This window comes from Bos indicus, chromosome 13, assembly GCF_029378745.1.
Source record: "Bos indicus isolate NIAB-ARS_2022 breed Sahiwal x Tharparkar chromosome 13, NIAB-ARS_B.indTharparkar_mat_pri_1.0, whole genome shotgun sequence".
NCBI classification, from domain to species: domain Eukaryota; kingdom Metazoa; phylum Chordata; class Mammalia; order Artiodactyla; family Bovidae; genus Bos; species Bos indicus.
The window spans coordinates 20,875,461-20,894,123 of record NC_091772.1 but is presented as its reverse complement, the minus strand read 5'-3'; the positions used below and the strand labels follow the sequence as shown (position 1 = coordinate 20,894,123).

The 18,663-nt window shown below is 35.7% G+C and overlaps 1 protein-coding gene across 1 annotated transcript in view; it reads right to left on the bottom strand.

Moving 5' to 3' along the window:
• The window catches only part of MALRD1 (MAM and LDL receptor class A domain containing 1), a 553,710-nt gene that overhangs the window by 366,481 nt on the left and 168,566 nt on the right, over positions 1 to 18,663 (bottom strand). Inside the window, exon 21 of the mRNA XM_019971898.2 lies at positions 17,027 to 17,189. Coding sequence (XP_019827457.2) covers positions 17,027 to 17,189 — 163 coding nt within the window. The remainder of the gene's footprint in view (positions 1 to 17,026; positions 17,190 to 18,663) is intronic.

Genomic DNA, 18,663 nt, shown 5'->3' with positions numbered 1-18,663 from the left:
ACACATGCTGGAATACAGCTAATACCCAAAGAACTATTTGGATTTGACTAGAGAGAGATCAGAGAGTTTCGCAGAATTGACTTTCAACCAAGTTTGAAAGGATGGTTTGGAGATTGTTGAAAGAAAGCACCATGCATGACACAGAGTCCCACATTTGCAGAGTAAACAGATTCACTAGAAGAACAGGAGAGAGGGCTAATGATGATGTGGCCAAAATAAGAAGCCTGAGTCACACAAGAAAAGACTTTAATGATGAATGTATTAATTAACCTTACTCTGGTAATCATTTTGCAGTATGCACATATAGAGAATTATTACATTATATAACAAGCTTACACAATGCTGTATTATCAATTATATCGAGATAAAGTTGGAAACAAAAAAATCATAATACAAAGCTAAGGAGATGAAGAATGTTAACTTGGATGTTGGCTAAGTGCCTTAAATTAAGAACTCAAAACAAAATGAGAGATCTCTTTCTGTTCCCACAGAAAGGTCCTATTGGACTTCTGTCAACCCAGGCTTCTAAGTTAAAAACAAATAATGCTCTTTAGCAGCTCTTTTTGCTTTTTCCTTGCATTTCCAGTTAGTCCAATTGTATTACATTTATATCATACAAGTATTACATCAACTCCTCCAGCCTTTCCTCTCCTTTTTGTCCTTCTTAATTTCCCTTCTTACTCATCACTTGAAGTATTTCAACAATGAATTAGCCCTCTAGCACAAAGTGCTACTCCAATCAATTACTATTACCAATAACTTTAGAAAAGCAAATTCAAGCACATCTTTCCCTTCATTAAATGTTTTATCAATCATTCTACTATTGTAAAATAGTTCCAGTTCTGAAGACCTCTATAGAATGTGTCATCTAGGTTCCATTAACTTCTGATTTTCAATTAGAATTGGCTGGTATAAGATACTAGCAGGAGACTGGAAGGTGGAAAGAAAGAGCATTCAGGGTATTTATTCCCACAATCCCAGTCCCTTCCCTCTCTACCTCACCATTTTTGTGGCAGGGAGCCACAAAGTGAAATAGAGATAGAAAATCTACCAGAAAAAGAATTCAGAGTAACAATAGTAAAGATGATTCAAGATCTCAGGAAAAGAATAGAGGCACCGATGGAGGTGATACAAGAAATGTTTAATAAAGAGATAGAAACTTAAAAGAACAAAGAAAGATGAATGATGTGATAACTAAAAAAATTAAAAATACACTAGGAGGAATTAATAGCAGAATAAATGATGCTGAAGCATGAATAAGTGAGCTGGAAGACAGACTGGTGGAAATCATTGCTGCAGAACAGAATAAAGAAGAATGAGAAGAAAAAGGGGCAGTCTAAGAGACCACTGGTACAACATTAAATGCACTCACACTCATATTACAGGGGTCCCGGAAGGAAAAGAGAGAAAGGATCTGAGAAAATATTTTAAGAGGTAAAAACTGAAAACTTCTCTAACATGGTAAAGGAAACACTCAAGTCCAGGAAATACACAGAGTCTCGTACAGGATAAATCCAAGAAGGAACACATCAAGACACATATTAATCAAATTGATAGAAAGTAATGACAAAATCTGGAGAAGGCAATGGCACCCCACTCCAGTACTCTTGCCTGGAAAATCCATGGACAGAGGAGCCAGGTAGGCTGCAGTTCATGGGGTCGCTAAGAGTCGGACACGACTGAGCGACTTCACTTGCACTTTTCACTTTCATGCACTGGAGAAGGAAATGGCAACCCACTCCAGTGTTCTTGCCTGGAGAATCCCAGGGATTAGGGAGTCTGGTGGGCTGCTGTCTCTGGGGTGGTACAGAGTCGGACACGACTGAAGCGACGTAGCAGCAGTAGCAGCAGCAATGACAAAATCACTGCAGATGGTGACTGCAGCCATGAAGATTAAAAGACGCTTACTCTTTGGAAGGAAAGTTATGACCAACCTAGATAGCATATTAAAAAGCAGAGACATTACTTTGCCAACAGAGGTCCGTCTAGTCAAGGCTATGGTTTTTCCTGTGGTCATGTATGGATGTGAGAGTTGGACTGTGAAGAAAGCTGAGTGCGGAAGAATCGATGCTTTTGAACTGCGGTGTTGGAGAAGACTCTTGAGAGTCCCTTGGACTACAAGGAGATCCAACCAGTCCATTCTAAAGGAGATCAGTCCTGGGTGTTCACTGGAAGGACTGATGCTAAAGCTGAAACTCCAATACTTTGGCCACTTCATGAGAAGAGTTGACTCATTGGAAAAGACCCTGACGCTGGGAGGGATTAGGGGCAGGATGAGAAGGGGATGACAGAGGATGAGATGGCTGGATGGCATCACTGACTCGATGGATGTGAGTTTGAGTGAACTCTGGGAGTTGGTGATGGACAGGGAGGCCTGGCGTGCTTCGATTCATGGGGTCGCAAAGAGTCGGACACAACTGAGTGACTGAACTGAACTGAATGACAAACAGAAAACCACTGATAATTACTCCTCCATGATGGGAGCATAGTATAGCTGCTATTTTATCTTTGCTTTGTGAAGTTCTATGCAGTTCTTTAAAACCAGCTCAAAAATCACTTTTCATAATCTTTTTTTTTCTTTGTATATGATCAACCCTGCTTCCTCTGCACCCAAGTAATATTGCACCTTCTTAATGGTCCTTATATTCTCTTTTAAATGATACCTAATTTTTTAAATTTCTCTTCAGTTCAGTTCAGTTGCTCAGTCGTGTCCGACTCTTTGCGACCCCATGAATCGAAGCACGCCAGGCCTCCCTGTCCATCACCAACTCCCAGAGTTCACTCAAACTCACATCCATCGAGTCAGTGATGCCATCCAGCCATCTCATCCTCTGTCATCCCCTTCTCATCCTGCCCCTAATCCCTCCCAGCGTCAGGGTCTTTTCCAATGAGTCAACTCTTCACATGAGATGGCCAAAGTACTGGAGTTTCAGCTTTAGCGTCATTCCTTCCAAAGAAATCCCAGGGCTGATCTCCTTCAGAATGGACTGGTTGGATCTCCTTGCAGTCCAAGGGACTCGCAAGAGTCTTCTCCAACACCATAGTTCAAAAGCATCAATTCTTCGGCACTCAGCCTTCTTCACAGTCCAACTCTCACATCCATACATGACCACTGGAAAAACCATAGCCTTGACTAGATGAACCTTTGTTGGCAAAGTGGTGTCTCTGCTTTTGAATATGCTATCTAGATTGGACATAACTTTCCTTCCAAGGAGTAAGCATCTTTTGATTTCATGGCTGCAGTCACCATCTGCAGTGATTTTGGAGCCCCAAAAAATAAAGTTTGACACTGTTTCCACTGTTTCCCCATCTATTTCCCATGAAGTGATGGGACCAGATGCCATGATCTTTGTTTTCTGAATGTTGAGCTTTAAGCCAACTTTTTCACTCTCCATTTATCTACACTCAAATTAAAAATTTTTGCATATCCTTCTGTTATTAGCATAAAGTATTTCTCATAACTGGTATGCAGAAATCTCTCTTAAATTGTATTATAATTATTGTATATCTAGAAGTAACTATTCTTAGGGAATACCAGTGATGTTATATCAATAGTTTACACATTATAAAATCACTATAGTCTTGTAAAAATTTGACTAGATATAGACAAATTTGAACGATAACAAGGATGATACAGATTTTAAAATCTTGACTCTGAATCCCAACCTTATTATCCCAGAAACTTTATTACCTGTACTGTTATACTACAAATAAAATATTTGTAGCTATATATTTTTAGCTGCTTAAAGAAAACATTATGTATATATACTTATTCTTTTAATCTTATGATTATAGAATTTTAAGAACTCTTTATTTTATGATGATCAATAACAATGAGGAAAATAAAATTATAAAAATGAAAACATTTATAAGTTAATAATAAATTATGCCCATTAAAACAAAGTTCATAGAACTAGTACATTTTTAATGAGATCATTAATATTGCTTACATTTCCTTAATTTAATTTTTATTATTATTGTTATATCTCACCTTATTCTCAAAATATACTGCTATTTACAAAAATAAGATATTGTGTAACATTATAAACTAGAGCTTCCCTGGTGGCTCAGTGGCAAAGAATCCACCTGCCAACGCAAAAGACTCGGGTTCGATCCCTGGATTGGGAAGAATCCCTAGAGAAGGATATGGCAACCCACTCCAGTATTCTTGCCTAGGAAATACCATAGGAAATACCTAGAACAGAGGAGTCTAGTGGGCTATAGTCCATGGGGTCACAAAAGAGTTGGACACACCTTAGCAACTAAACAATAACATTATAAACTAAAAGATAAACACACACAAATGTATATTTTATTCTTACACTAAATGGAGCCACAGATAAAACTAGATCACAAAATGCATTTTATGTTGTACAGAATCACTAACATTAGATTAAAATTTTCATTCTAAGATTTCTCTGAGTCAATATGAACAAGGAAACATAAACAGCAATATAATTTAGAGACTCAAGAAAACACAAAGCCAAAATGATTGTATCACCCCTTTGGCATCAATGAATTCTTACAGTCATAGGAAATAAACACACACTTTTAAGGGTCTATATTTCTCAATATGACAGAAAGTTGACAAAGGTAAAAAAGTAACTAAAGTTAGAAGCCCATTTTTGGAGCCATTCCTTTATGAGTAACAGGGGGAAAAAAAAAGTTTTCTGTATAAGACCTGGATATCAGTATCTTTAACAGTGTTCCCAGACAAGTCCAATGTGCTGCCAATTTTGAGAACCAGAACTTGGCTAAACAAATGGGTCTTCACAGCATGGCTGCCAGATGGGTGGCCTCACCTGGGAACTTAAAAATGTAAATATTAGGGTCCAACCCAGACCTACTGAATCAGAAATTCTAGAGTGAGTCCAAGATTCCTGTCTTTTAACAAGCTCTCCAAGTGATTCTGATGTGTAATGGGGAACCACTGGACTAAAACAATTCCCAGGAAGCAGAATGAGATTGCCTTCTACCAACAAAATGTGGGTTCTGGACTTAAAGAAGAAAAGAAGGCAAGAATGGGTTTGGATACTGGATATTTCTTTTCTTTTTTTAAGATTTTTTTTGACGTGGACCATTTTTAACCCCTTATTACATTTGTTACAATACTGCTTCTAAGTTTTGTTTTGTTTTTGGCCACGAGGCATGCGGGATATTAGCTTTCCAACCAGGAATTGAACCTCTTGCAGTGGAAGGTGAAGTCAACCTCTGGACCATGATGGAAGTCTCTGGACACTTCTAGATTACTGCTTTCTCTCCAAACTACCATCACTAACACTTCACTCATCTACCCTTCCTTTTTATTCTGAATTATTTATATAGTACCAGTTGTCTTGTTTCTTCATCTCCTATGGCATAAAACTGCAAACAAATCAGGTCAGAAATCTTAAAAATGCTTGGTTCTTAAGCAAAAGATATTTCCAAGATGAGGGAAGTTATGTAAGATCAAAGATTAGAGCATCTGTGATTTGGCTGCAAAGGTTCCATCTCCCAAGGTTACTAAAGTGTGCACCAAGGCAAGCTGTTTAACATCTTTAAACCTTGGTTTGCTGGCATGTAAAACAGGGATAATTATACAAACCAGCAAAGTTCACTGGGAGGACTTAATGTGATTATGTATGAAAGGCATCCTCATAATGCCTATCACATAATAAACAATTAATACCGATTCATTTCTAAGATGCTTCACTATGAAAGCTATCAGGGCTCATTTATCAGACCTCCCTGTTACTTGTGTACAGTCAAAGAGGACATGCTGAGGAAACAGACCTATGTAAATATCTGAATTTGAAAATTCATAAACTTGGCATTTTTCCCCTTTTTCATGAACAGTCTCCACTTAATTGTAGATATTATTCTTTGAAATAGGCAAATCAAAGGTAGGTGTTAAGTATAAATTAGATGTAATTTTTAATTCTAACATTTATTAATGATAAATCAGTAATCTTATGTTTCCAGAGAAAAATGACTTAAAGAAGATATAACTGAACTTACATAACATCCTTTCATTAGCCATTACATTATCGATGAATTGTTGAGCCTACTGACCTTAGTACCTATCATGTGTAAAACTATGCATGATTTTTAATAAATCCACTTAAAGCATCTTTTGTAGATACTTTTAAAATAAACACTATGGAGTTAATCTAAGGAGAGACATATTCATTCATTTAGTCATGAAAAGATAACAGCTGTTCTATCTCTTACATCACATTTTAAACTTCCATCCTTTGGTTATCTGACCATTAATACAGAACTAAAGTATAAACAGACATCTCTTATAAACTATTTTTAATAAACTGTTTTTAGTCTGATCTGCTACACGTGATAACTAAGACAAAAGTACTCTTCTTGGATAATAATGTTATAAAGAACTTGAAGAAAATGAGTTCTAAACAACAAATCTACTGAGATTTACTCAAACCATGAGACCGAGAAAGTGTATTTTGAATTTCATTATGACTGTAGTTCTAAAAGACAGACTTTGTAAGACCAATGTAAATAATTCTCCAGTGGAAAAGTCTGTGCTAGATAGGATTACTACCACCTTTACCCACAGTTTATGGTTGAATTTGAATATCATATAAACTCTCAGGAAAATTTTATGTTCTTAATGTCAGAGATATTTGAATGGATGCATTAAAGTCACATCATCTTACAAATAAATATCTTTTTAATATGCCAACACAGGCATCACATTTAAGCAAAAACCTTCACACCATAAAGAAAATGCATTGCCTTCCCTTGCTTGTATTTCTAAGTCTACAAAGTGAATACACAACAAATGTAGAAGATAAGAGGTTTCTTTCTTCCTCTATTAAAGCTCACTGTATATTTTTATACTAAGCATTATGTTGACTTTGTTAACTTTTACTCAATTTATTTTAATATCTCAAAATGTAGAGAAAAGTTTAATTTCAATTCAGTAAATTTCTTTTAAGTGGACAGAAATTTAAAAATCCACTTTATGTCAATCCTTGGTGATTGAAAATATTAAACTAAATTAATAATGTTAATAATGAGGCTTAAAATGTCAAATTGAAAGGAGAACTAAATCAAGTAGGTGCAGGTGAAGAAATGTTTCCATTAGAATAAAATTATCTAAGAAGTATGAATACAGATTACAAAAAGAGATGAATTTAGCTAAATAGGAAGCCACTTAATAAAGTAACCTGAAGCATTTCCAAGGCACTTGTTTTAGTACCTGTATTTAGGAAAAACACAAAAGGGAAAATATTATGGAGACTAGATCCTAATGAGCTTACAACCTAGTGGAAAAAAATAAAATAAATCCAGATGGCTATTTGCAGAAAACTCAATTGATGGAATTAATTTTAAATATTTGGAAAGTAAAGATAGCCATGAAGTATGTTACTGAAATAAATGATAATTCTAAATTTAGAAAAAAGGCCTCTCTTTCCATCTCAACCATGTCTGCCCTCCACTTGCAGATATAGCTTCTTTAACAAACATTCTGAAGTTTAAATGATACTATTTCCTTCCTGGCATTTTGACCACTGCAAATAACCTCTCTACTGTCATAGTCAACTTCTGGTCAAGTTCACTACTCAGTGCCCTGAAACCTCAATATAATGACATTGATTTGAGGGATCTATAATGTTATTTTGTAGACATTCTGCACATAATATTTTGTCACACTATTTTCCACTGCCATCAAATATATGATGCTGACTTTAGAAGCAATTTACTGTTACTTTTTCTAGAGAGATAACTTGTTTGCATCTTTACATTTATTTTTGTGAATTCCTCTATTCTCTTTTAGAGACCAATCCCCTTCCCCGTATGCTTGATAATAATTCAATGCATACTGGGGGTGGAATGTGTTACATACAAAGCAGAAAATTCTTCTCTTGTACCCGAAAGAGGCAATCATCATCAATGATAAAACAGCATTGCCTCTGCCCTCCTGAGCTTGTGGTCCAGGGAAGATATAGAAGGTCTTTACAGAGATGTTTCTCTCTGTTGTTGCTCAGTCGTTGAGTCATGTCTGTTTTCGACCCCATAGACTGCAGCACGCCAGGCTTCCCTGTTCTTCACTATTTCCTGGAATTTGCTCAAACTCATGTCCATTGAGTTGATGATGCTATCCAACCATCTCATCCTCTATTGACTCCTTCTCCTCCTGTCTTCAATCTTTTCCAGCATCAGAGTCTTTTTCAATGAATCGGCTCTTCACATCAGGTGGCCATATTATTGGAGCTTCAGCTTCAGCATCAGTTCTTCCAATGAATATTCAGGGAATTCCTTCCCTGAATATTCCTTTAAGATTGACTGGTTTGATCTCCCTTCAGTCCAAGGAATTCTCAAGAGTCTTCCCCAGTACCACAATTCAAAAGCATCAATTCTTTGGCATTCAGCATCTTTATGGTCCAACTCTCACATCCTAAATGACTACTGCAAAAACCATAGCTTTGACTATACAGATTTTGTCAGCAAAGTGATATCTCTGCTTTTTTCCTCTCTAGCTCATGTCAATAAAACGTCTTCTCACAGTTGGGAGACATAAGTATGTACATCCTAAGAATTTTAAGATATGAAAAATATGATAAACAGTAACAAAAGGCCAATAAAATTTTGGAAAAATTTCTACAACATTTGTAACAGATTTTTTTAAAAAAATCACCTCAATGCTTTGCTACTGCTGCTGCTAAGTCACTTCAGTCGTGTCCGACTCTGTGTGACCCCATAGATGGGCAGCCTACCAGGCTCCTCCGTCCCTGGGATTCTCCAGGCAAGAACACTGGAGTGGGTTGCCATTTCCCTCTCCAATGCATGAAAGTGAAAAGTGAAAGTGAAGTTGCTCAGTCCTGTCCGACTCTTAGCGACCCCATGGACTGCAGCCCACCAGGCTCCTCCATCCATGGGATTTTCCAGGCAAGAGTACTGGAGTGGGGTGCCATTGCCTTCTCCACCTCAATGCTTTAAAAGATCTTATATCTAGGACCCGCAACTACAGAAGCCCATGTGTCTAGAGCCCATGCACAATAAAGCAGCTACCACAATGAAAAGCACACACACTGCAATGAAGAGTAAACCCAGGTCACATAACTAGAGAAAGCCCACACGCAGCCAGGAAGACCCAGTGCACCCCATAAGAAAAAATAAGCACTATAAACTGAAAACCAAGCAAAGAGCACAAACAGGAGATACACAGAGAAATACACTTGAACAAGGTACAAAGGGAAAAAGGTTACTCTCTCTCTGTTTTAGGGAAATGAAAAGAATGCAGTTAGCTGATATTTAATAGCTTTAATACACACAAAAAAATAATTCAATACTCAATTGTTTGGCAAGCATACAGAAAAACAGACACCATCATGTACTGCTTTCAAAAACAGTACATTTTGCCAAGTAACACAAAATTATAAACCAAGTGTTTTAAAACATAATTAATAATATAAGAATTCTACTCTGTATGCTTTTTAACTCTCAGGATGTAATCTACAATATGTGTAAAGTTGCATAGTGTTCAGGGAAGGTTGATTAAATTTGTGTATAATCAAATAGTGAGGAATTAAATTACTGTGTTATGGTGCATCCTGTTAATGGAAAACTATTGCCCCATTTTAAAAAGTGTTGGTAAATAATTGCTTACCAATTGTATATAAAATTAAAAGCATATTAGAAAACAATGTGATTAACAGAACCTATTTTTGTTTATCAAATATATGTATATATACACACACAATGCTTTTTATCATGGTGGCAAGATTATAGTTATTGCCATTTTTTCCCTTTGTTATTTATATTTAAACATTTTCCTACAATAAGAATACATTTCTTCTTTTGTGGGGAAAAAGTATTTTTGTAACAATAAAAAAGTTAAAGTCTTAAAATAATCAGTAAATGGTCTTTACCCTTAGTGTGATTTTAGTTCACTTATATTGTTCACCAAAATCCAAATTTGGAGAATCTTTTCAGGTATTATTAAAGATAGAGACAACCAAGACAGACCTGTAGACCTCAGTGTCTACACTGGGCCTCTCCTGAGTGTGACACATGTATTCATGTCTATGCTGCTTCCATGTCTGATTAAGCTTGCGATTCTCACAGACCAGATGCTTAGGAAATACATGTCTAATTTAAGAATGAGTTGTGTGTCTAGTCAAGGGTACCTCTTCATCCTCCAGACAATAAAGATCTTTGAATATTTGATAAATCTGCATATACAAAGGTCATTAGATGATATTAATATATATGTGATTGATATGTGATATATAAACAGTTAATATGTGGTATATAGTATGTTCAAATTTTCAAGTTGTCTTCACATAAGAATTAAATCTAATTTACCTTACTTGAGAAAATATTTTATTCCTCCATATTTTGTATAACTATAACAATTTTGTACAGAAGTTAGAATACAAATAAATTTATTTCATCTTAATGTGCTTAAAGGGAAAGTACATTTAAAAATTATATAATGAAAATGAATTCAAAAATTTTGAAAGTAACTCTAAAACTATGATATACAAGTTATTTGATTATTAAACAGTGACCATTGGTAACATATGATAAATCATACGTTATATTATGAATATATTGTTAAAACTTTACCATATAGGGCAAATATATTACCTAACAAGCTATATTTATATTATTTTAGGAATGGTTTACAAGTATTATTTTCAGCATAGATTTCTCTTAAATTCCATGTTTTAGAGCAACTGTAGTTAATTTTTTAAAAATATTATCAAGTTAAAATACACCAAAATAAAATTAAAGTGACTTAATTCACTTAATTAAAACAAATTATTGATAATGTATGAAAAAATAAAGAGTAGGTGCTTAACTCAAGGTCAACCTAAAATGACAGCCATTTTTTTGTGTTTTAGAGGTGCAATTATGCTTTATATTCAGTCCTGTGAAAACACTGCCAGAAATGCTATTTCCCACAAGTGTTAAAACAGTTAAGAGAAAATTACTACAGTTTAATTTTGATTTTGCCTGTTTGCATTTTTATTTTCATTTTAGCCAAACTGTTTCTAAAGCCTACTATTTAACCATTATTCTAGATTTATAAAACTGGATCTTTCAGAAATTATGTTGGAAGAGTGTTGAAGCATTTAAATTGGCCTATAAAATATTGGCTTCCCAGACAGGACTCCGAGAAAGCCGTGATCCTGGCATTTAATGTCTAAGAGAGTAAAGCTTTGCAAATTGTTATTGTTGCAGAGCAGAAAACATTAAAATATTTTCGGGGTTTACTGAAGCCTTTATCCACATTTATATCTAGCACTTAGACACATTATGGTATGCACAGTTATGTCACAGAGACAGCTTGCATTATTTATGTGGCTTTTAGTTTATAATGATGTCAAGCCTGTACAAATGCACAATGCTGATAGGAATGTAGGTCCCCTGGCAACAGTGTGGACTACAGCTCATTCCCATCTCAAAGACAACAGTCAGTGCTATGAAATGAAAATTTCAGAAAAAGTACTTCCAGCTTTATAAACAAGCAACACACGGAATTATATTCTATCTAATCTGCATGTTGAATGAGATGGTTCATACTCAAACAGCTTCTCAATAATCTGTAAGCAAACCTTAAAATGCAAGGCATTTAAAAATACCCATCTTTTTTTGTCAAGATGTTAATAAAATCAGTACATTTGGTTTTGATCTTAAAGAAAAGCAAGAATCATTTTGATTAGGGGTAGAGAAGAAAACACACAGGTAAAAAGACTTGAGAACAAAGGTTGGGTATCTTACATGAATGAGGCAACACAGAGGGTGCCTTGAAATTACATGTCTTCTAGATTAACACAGGGTAGTTTTCTCCCATGCAATTTCCCAATTATAATAGTTACTTTATAGCACACACATTTTGTTGTTTTTGAATAAAATCATCTTTGAATTTTTCTGTTGCTTCATTTTTCCTGAAATATTTTGTTCTAAATTTTTTAATTAGTCACTGGATTTAGAGGAAAATGAGTCAGCTCTGATCAAAATTGGAAATAGTTGCTAAGAAAGCCACCCTCTTCTAGCAATACCCTCCCCACTTTCTCCCATATATGGCTGCTAAGAATGAGGTTTTAGAACCATCTAGAAGTTATACTAAAAGTACAGAGTCCCAGCTCTAGCCCGAATATTCTGATTTTTCAAGTGTCAAAATCTGCTTTTAAATAAATGTATTACATATTTAAATATTAATAAACACAGAAACGTGATCAGAGTTCCTTGATGTATAGTTTGCAAAACTTCTCTAGAGCTTCTGTGAGCAGTCAGAAACCACTGCCCCAGAATATGCATGTGTATTCTACTAGATATAATTCCATATGAACAATAAATAGAGAGAGCTTAATCTGCCTGAGGGAACGATTTAAGGCTCCTACAAAACCTTAATAGCAGACCTTACTTAACCAACAGATAGGCATTTACTGAAGTCAAATAAAATGGAATTGAGGGCCAAGGGCTCAAAACTTTGCTCTTCTTGCTTCCAGCTGTGAAAATGAATAAGCTGGATCAAACAAAGGCTTTCTTGTGAGATAAAAATGATCATAAAATTTATGGTACTTAGCTATGAGCCAATTCACCAATTTACACACTATGGTAAAGTTGACTTGGCTTGTTGAACTGATTATGGAGGTTAGAGGAGAGGATTCTGAGGTCTTATAAAATTACAAACTGAGGGAAATCATGCACGACACTCCTATAGCATCAATGTTCTAAACTTAATATGAATTAGCTACATATTTGTACTTAATATGAATTAGTTACAAAGCTTAGATGCTAGGTAATACAAATGCCTTGATTTAATACTAAGCAAATAATTTTTTAAAACAATTCTCAGTTAAGATTCATGTTTTTCCAAGTTCTGTAGGAGTTCCTGGAGCATGAATGGATATAAATCCATTTTTCTTCTGTGTTTTGTGTATGTGTGTGTGTGTGTGTGTTGTTGTTGTTGTTATTGTTTAACTAGATCATGGTTCTTTTCCCAAAATACCAAGAAAATAAATTTTCTACTAAATATTCCCTCGCACTGCCTAAGTTAAAGGAAATGGAAATTTCATCCAACTCAAATCTCAAAAGAACATGCAAATTGCAATGATATTTACATTGAGTAGGTTTTACTTTATTATTTCCCCAGATTATAATTGAGAACAATACGTATTTTTAAATAAATATTTAGATTTCAATCCTAGGAAAAAATATCATGCCAGGTGCCCTTAGTTGGTCCCTGCTGAGCAGGATGAAGGGAGAACCCACTCACAAGCCCCATGCCACACAGGCCACACAGAAGAAGCCCCAGAAGAAGAGAAGACTATTTTTAATTCATATACATATGTTGAATGAAATAGCTGTATGGAATGGTGTTACTCTCCCACAAACAAAAAAAGTAAAATAAATATATAACCCTTATTATAGACCCAGAGTTCACTTTAGATCCTCAAGTATAAAGACTTGTCTGTTAAACTGTAAACACAAACCAAAGAGTGTCCCTTGGAATATCACTTCACTTTGTTAGCCTTTAACATTTCATTTCCATGATGAAAAACACAAGACTTATCAAAGATTCAACTACACAATGAAAACCTCCCTACATATTCCTACTCCATCATGATAGACATTCTACTGCTTCACTAGGTATATAAAGTGAGAGAATATTCTGAAATACAGTAATGTGACTTGTTTTTCTTTGTACTAACTTATGAATGACCTTCGCCACCCTAAGCCAGAAGCAGTCTTTGCCTTAAGGTGAAGTGAAATCATAGAATGAAAGAATTGGTGTAGAGCTTTTGTATTTTCAAGAGTGCTCTTGAAAACTATTTCAGACACAACAGTCTAAAAATCTGGCTTTAAATCTCTACAGCCAGATACCTGCGAGAGAAAAAAATATTTTCTAAATGGAAAAGCTCCTCTTTAAAAATAAAACAACAACAACAAAAAGACCAAAGAGAATTCGGGTAAACTGAGCTTGTGCTATATGCTGTGCTTAGTTGCTCAGTCGTGTCCAACTCTTGGAGCCCCTGTGGTCTATAGCCCACCGGGCTCTTTTGTCCATAGCATTCTCCAGGCAAGAATACTGGAGTGGGTTGCCATGCCCTGCTCCAGGAGATCTTCCCAATTCAGGGATCAAACCTAGGTCTCCCATATTGCAGGCAGATTCTTTACCATCTGAGCCATAGGGAAGCTTGGAGTTCTCCTACAAACCAGGGAGTAGGATAAATGACACATAAGAACTATTTCACAAAGTAAAAGGGAAAAAGAAAAAAAAACAGAGAGGAAGGCAAGAGGAGATGGAAGCTTAGGGACTGCACCTTTCTCCAGGACTCACTGTCCTGTAGTGCTCATCCATTAAACATTATCTGATTAAGTATTCCTATTTAGGATATATTTAACTTTGTGCCTTGCAGCCTTTAATTATAAAGTATCAATATATTGACCCTAATCATCAACTAACTCATTTAGCAAATAATTACTGGTACTTAATTATATAACGAATCTTTAAAATAATGCAATGGAAGGGAATCACAGTCCTTGAAATTCCTCAGGGAATCTGCAGTCTGCTGGAGGTGGTGGGGGTGAGAGGCAGAGACAAACAAGTTAAAAGTCAATTATATTACTCTGCTTATATGTTGTCATAGTTCTATTTGCACTTTTACCACCTCGAAATGAGTCTCTCTTTTTCTTTACAAAAATATAGATTATTAATGAAGCACAGCTTTGCATGAGCCACGGACACTTTCTGAAATCACCCTGTTCTTTTTTATGAGAGAAGCAGCCTGAGAAAACTTTTGTATACTGAAATTACAAAACTTATCTGCCAATTGTCAGAAGTGATCAAAACATGGCAGCATTCATATCTGCTACTCTATATACTTTGGGCAACGTGGTTGCAGATGTTTAAATAAAATGATGGTAAAACTGGAACCATTTTAATGGAACACAACAAAAGAGAGCTCAAAAAATCAGGGTGAAAAAGTCAGCCAGGAAAATAAAGTCACTGAACACTAAAGACACAGTGATCCCCTTGAATGCAAGGTCAAGTTGGCCAGGCCAACAATGGACTGGACAGCAGATACGCCTTTAGTTTTCTTTGAAGCAGCAACCATAGGAGCTGGGGGTCATAAAGCTTTACCAGAGAAGTGTGAAGGTATAAAGGTTTTGAAAAGATTCTCTGTAATATAAACGGGGAGTTCTTTGTCATCTTCAGTAACAGTTCCTTGAAATCATTAAAAGGAAAAAAGAAAAATGGGAGCTTGTAGGGAGTATTATTTGCAGACTACAAAACAGGGGAAGGAATGAGTTATTAAAACTTGAAAGAAAAGACCAAAATAAACGATGATAAAGAGCAAGACTGGAAGAAGAGCAAAAGGGCAAGATGATGGAGGAGAAGTTTGAAAAGGAAGAAAAGAGGAAAAGAAATTTGGAGAAGAGATGAATGTATAACTCCTTCTGGATCCTGGGCAATATTACAAATTATTTTTACTTATGCATGCTTTTCTCTGGTTTCTATGACTTTTTTGTATGTAAAAGAGTAGTTTACTTGGAGAAGAACATAGAGACCAAGGAAATGGGGATTGTGTCATCTATCCTCATCAAACAGTTGCAAAACATTGAAACACAATAAAAATGAATATTAATGCACAAAGACTTCATGAGGTATAATAAGTTGCGTACACATTTAAGGCAGTCTATGAAATGTATTTTTCTAAATTTTTTAAATTAAAAAAATATTAATTTTTATTCGAGTATAGTTGCTTTACAATTTTGTGTTAGTTTCTACCACACAGCAAAATGAATCAGCTATATGTGTAATGTGTGGGTGTGTGTGTGCTAAGTCACTTCAGTTGTGTCCTACACTTTGCGCTCCCATGGACTGTAGCCCACCAGGTTCCTCGTCCATGAGATCCTCCAGGCAAGAATACTGGAGAGGGCTGCCATGCCTTCATCCAGGAGATCTTTCCCAACCAGGGATCAAACCCACATCTCTGTCTCCTGCATTGTCAGGCAGGTTCTTTACCACTAGTGCCACCTGGGAAGCATATGTACATATATGTATACATACATCCCCTCTTTTTTGGATTTCCTTCCCATTTAGGTCACCACAGAGCACTGAGTAGAGTTTCCTGTCCTTTACAGTAGGTTCTCGTTAGCTATCTATTTTATACACAGTGTCATATCAATAGTGTATATATGTCAATCTCCCAATTCATTCCACTCCCCTCGACCCCCTTGGTATCCATTCTCTAATTCTGCTTTGCAAATAAGATCATCTATACCATTTTGGGGGACTTCCCCAATGGCTCAGCAGGTAAAGAATCCATCTGCAATGCAGGAGACACAGGAGATGTGGGTTTGATCCCTGGGTTGGGAAGATCCTCTGGAGGAGGAAATGGCAACCTACTCCACTGTGTTTTCCTGAAAAATTCTATGGACAGAAGAGCCTGGCATGCTATGGTCCAAAGGGTTGCAGAGTCTACCTGACTGAGCAGCTAAGCAGGCAAGAAAAATGATACCATTTTTCAAGATTCCATATATATGCATTAATATACGATATTTTTCTCTTTATGACTTTTATAAGAGCATTTACTACTTTTTAAATTAAATGTCTTCTTCAATATTGTAAGAAAGAATATACTTAGTCCACTTATTCTCTCACTTACACATTCATCTTTACAAGAGCACTAACAGGGTAAGGGCGGAGAAGGCAATGGCACCCCACTCCAGTACTCTTGCCTGGAAAATCCCATGGATGTAGGAGCCTGGTGGGCTACAGTCCGTGGGGTCGCTAAGAGTCGGACACGACTGAGCGACTTCACTTTCACTTTTCACTCTTATGCATTGGAGAAGGAAATGACAACCCACTCCAGTGTTCTTGCCTGGAGAATCCCAGGGACAGAGGAGCCTGGTGGGCTGCCGTCTATGGGGTCGCACAGAGTTGGACACGACTGAAGCGACTTAGCAGCAGCAGGGTAAGGGGGCAAGGCAGGAATTTGGGCAGTGCTTAATAAACAGTTCCTAAGAGACATTTTCCAAATATGTGGTCACTTACGTTGTATGATCCACCGATGGCCTGTGATTTTCCTCACCATGATGAATACTGGTTCCATTACCAAGTCCCCATCTGAATGTGTTTGAATCTTTAATTAATTTTTCTGAGATTGGCTGGTACCATTTACACAGGCTTCCTTTCTCAAAACTGCAAATGTCCATAGCTTGAAGAGAATGGGACAGAGACAAGATGAGTTAATCACAAAACTGTATCAATAAATGGCAGTTTCCATCTGCATCAGCACTTTCTTACTCTTGGGGATTTTTAAAATTTTAAATCAAACTTTTCAACATTACTGAAATAATTAGGCTAATGCTTTATGTAATCACTCAAAGAGTTTTAAAGAAATCTAGGTGTATTATATTCAAATATGTATAGTCACTGAAATGTGGAAATAAATGCACACACTGAAGAATCTGCTTTCATAAACAAGTAAGGTTTTAATTAGCTCCTAAAGCAGCACTTTAAGCATCACCAGTCTCTTCTGACACAACACTTACATTGCTTATATGACCTCCAAGTTCTGATAAGTCTGTTCTATTGTCACAGTATTACTGGAAAACTAAATTCCAAGTTACTTAAATTCAAAGCAATAAGATTGTCAACAGCTTTCATATCGAATCTCTTTCCTTGAAAGTTTTCAATATTCTTATGACTGTATTCCAATATCAAAAACTAAAAAAACCAGTAATTTTTAAAATACATAGGTTGTGTGTAAAAACAAAAGCTTTCTCTTCCTTTCCCCCTCCCTTTCTCTCTGCATGTGTTCATATGTCTGTCTGTTTTCAACCCTCTACTTCTTAAAGATTCAATGAGGTTTTGTGTATAAAATGGAAAGCCTGGTGTGTTAAAACAAATAAAAACCAAAACTCCAGTTTTTTTCAATTTTTAATTGGATGATAATTATGTTACAATATTTTAACAGTTTCTGCCATACATCAGCATGAATCAACCATGGGTATCTTTAGATGGTATAAACAATAACAGCATAGACTACCACTACCACCATTTAGAAACTTGGGTTCATAGTTTAACATAAAATTTGAGAAGGAAACACTCCATCAAAAAAAGTGATTTTAATCATGACATTCAAGTGTGTTATTTAATCACTGATATTAATATTGATCATATGATTATTCTGTGAAGAGGTTAAGTATTCAATAGAATCTTGTTCTTCACATAATTTTAAGAAGACCTTAAAAAGTATAGGTTTTTAAAAAATTATAGGACAGAGTTTCAGGCAAGCTATCTGCTGTACAATATTATACCTATAGTCAACAATGCCATATTGTACACTTAAAAATATATCAAGGGGGTAAATCTTATATTGTTGTTCTTATTATAATACAAAAATTACAAAATGTAAGACTGTAGATGACAGGAAGATTTATCACAATAGTTCATCTTGCAAGAGATAGAGGAGGAAAGACATACAATTTATTCAGAAATAAATGGCAATAATTCATGTTTAATCAAAATTAAACAACCTTATGATTTTAAAGTGATAATTTAATTGTAAGCATTCATTCAGGACATTTGGAGAACTTAACGAAACTTAACAAAACATCCCATCCAATCATCAATGACATTACTAAAATTTCTAAGCTGAACGGAGAAGAAAATCTGTATTCACTAAA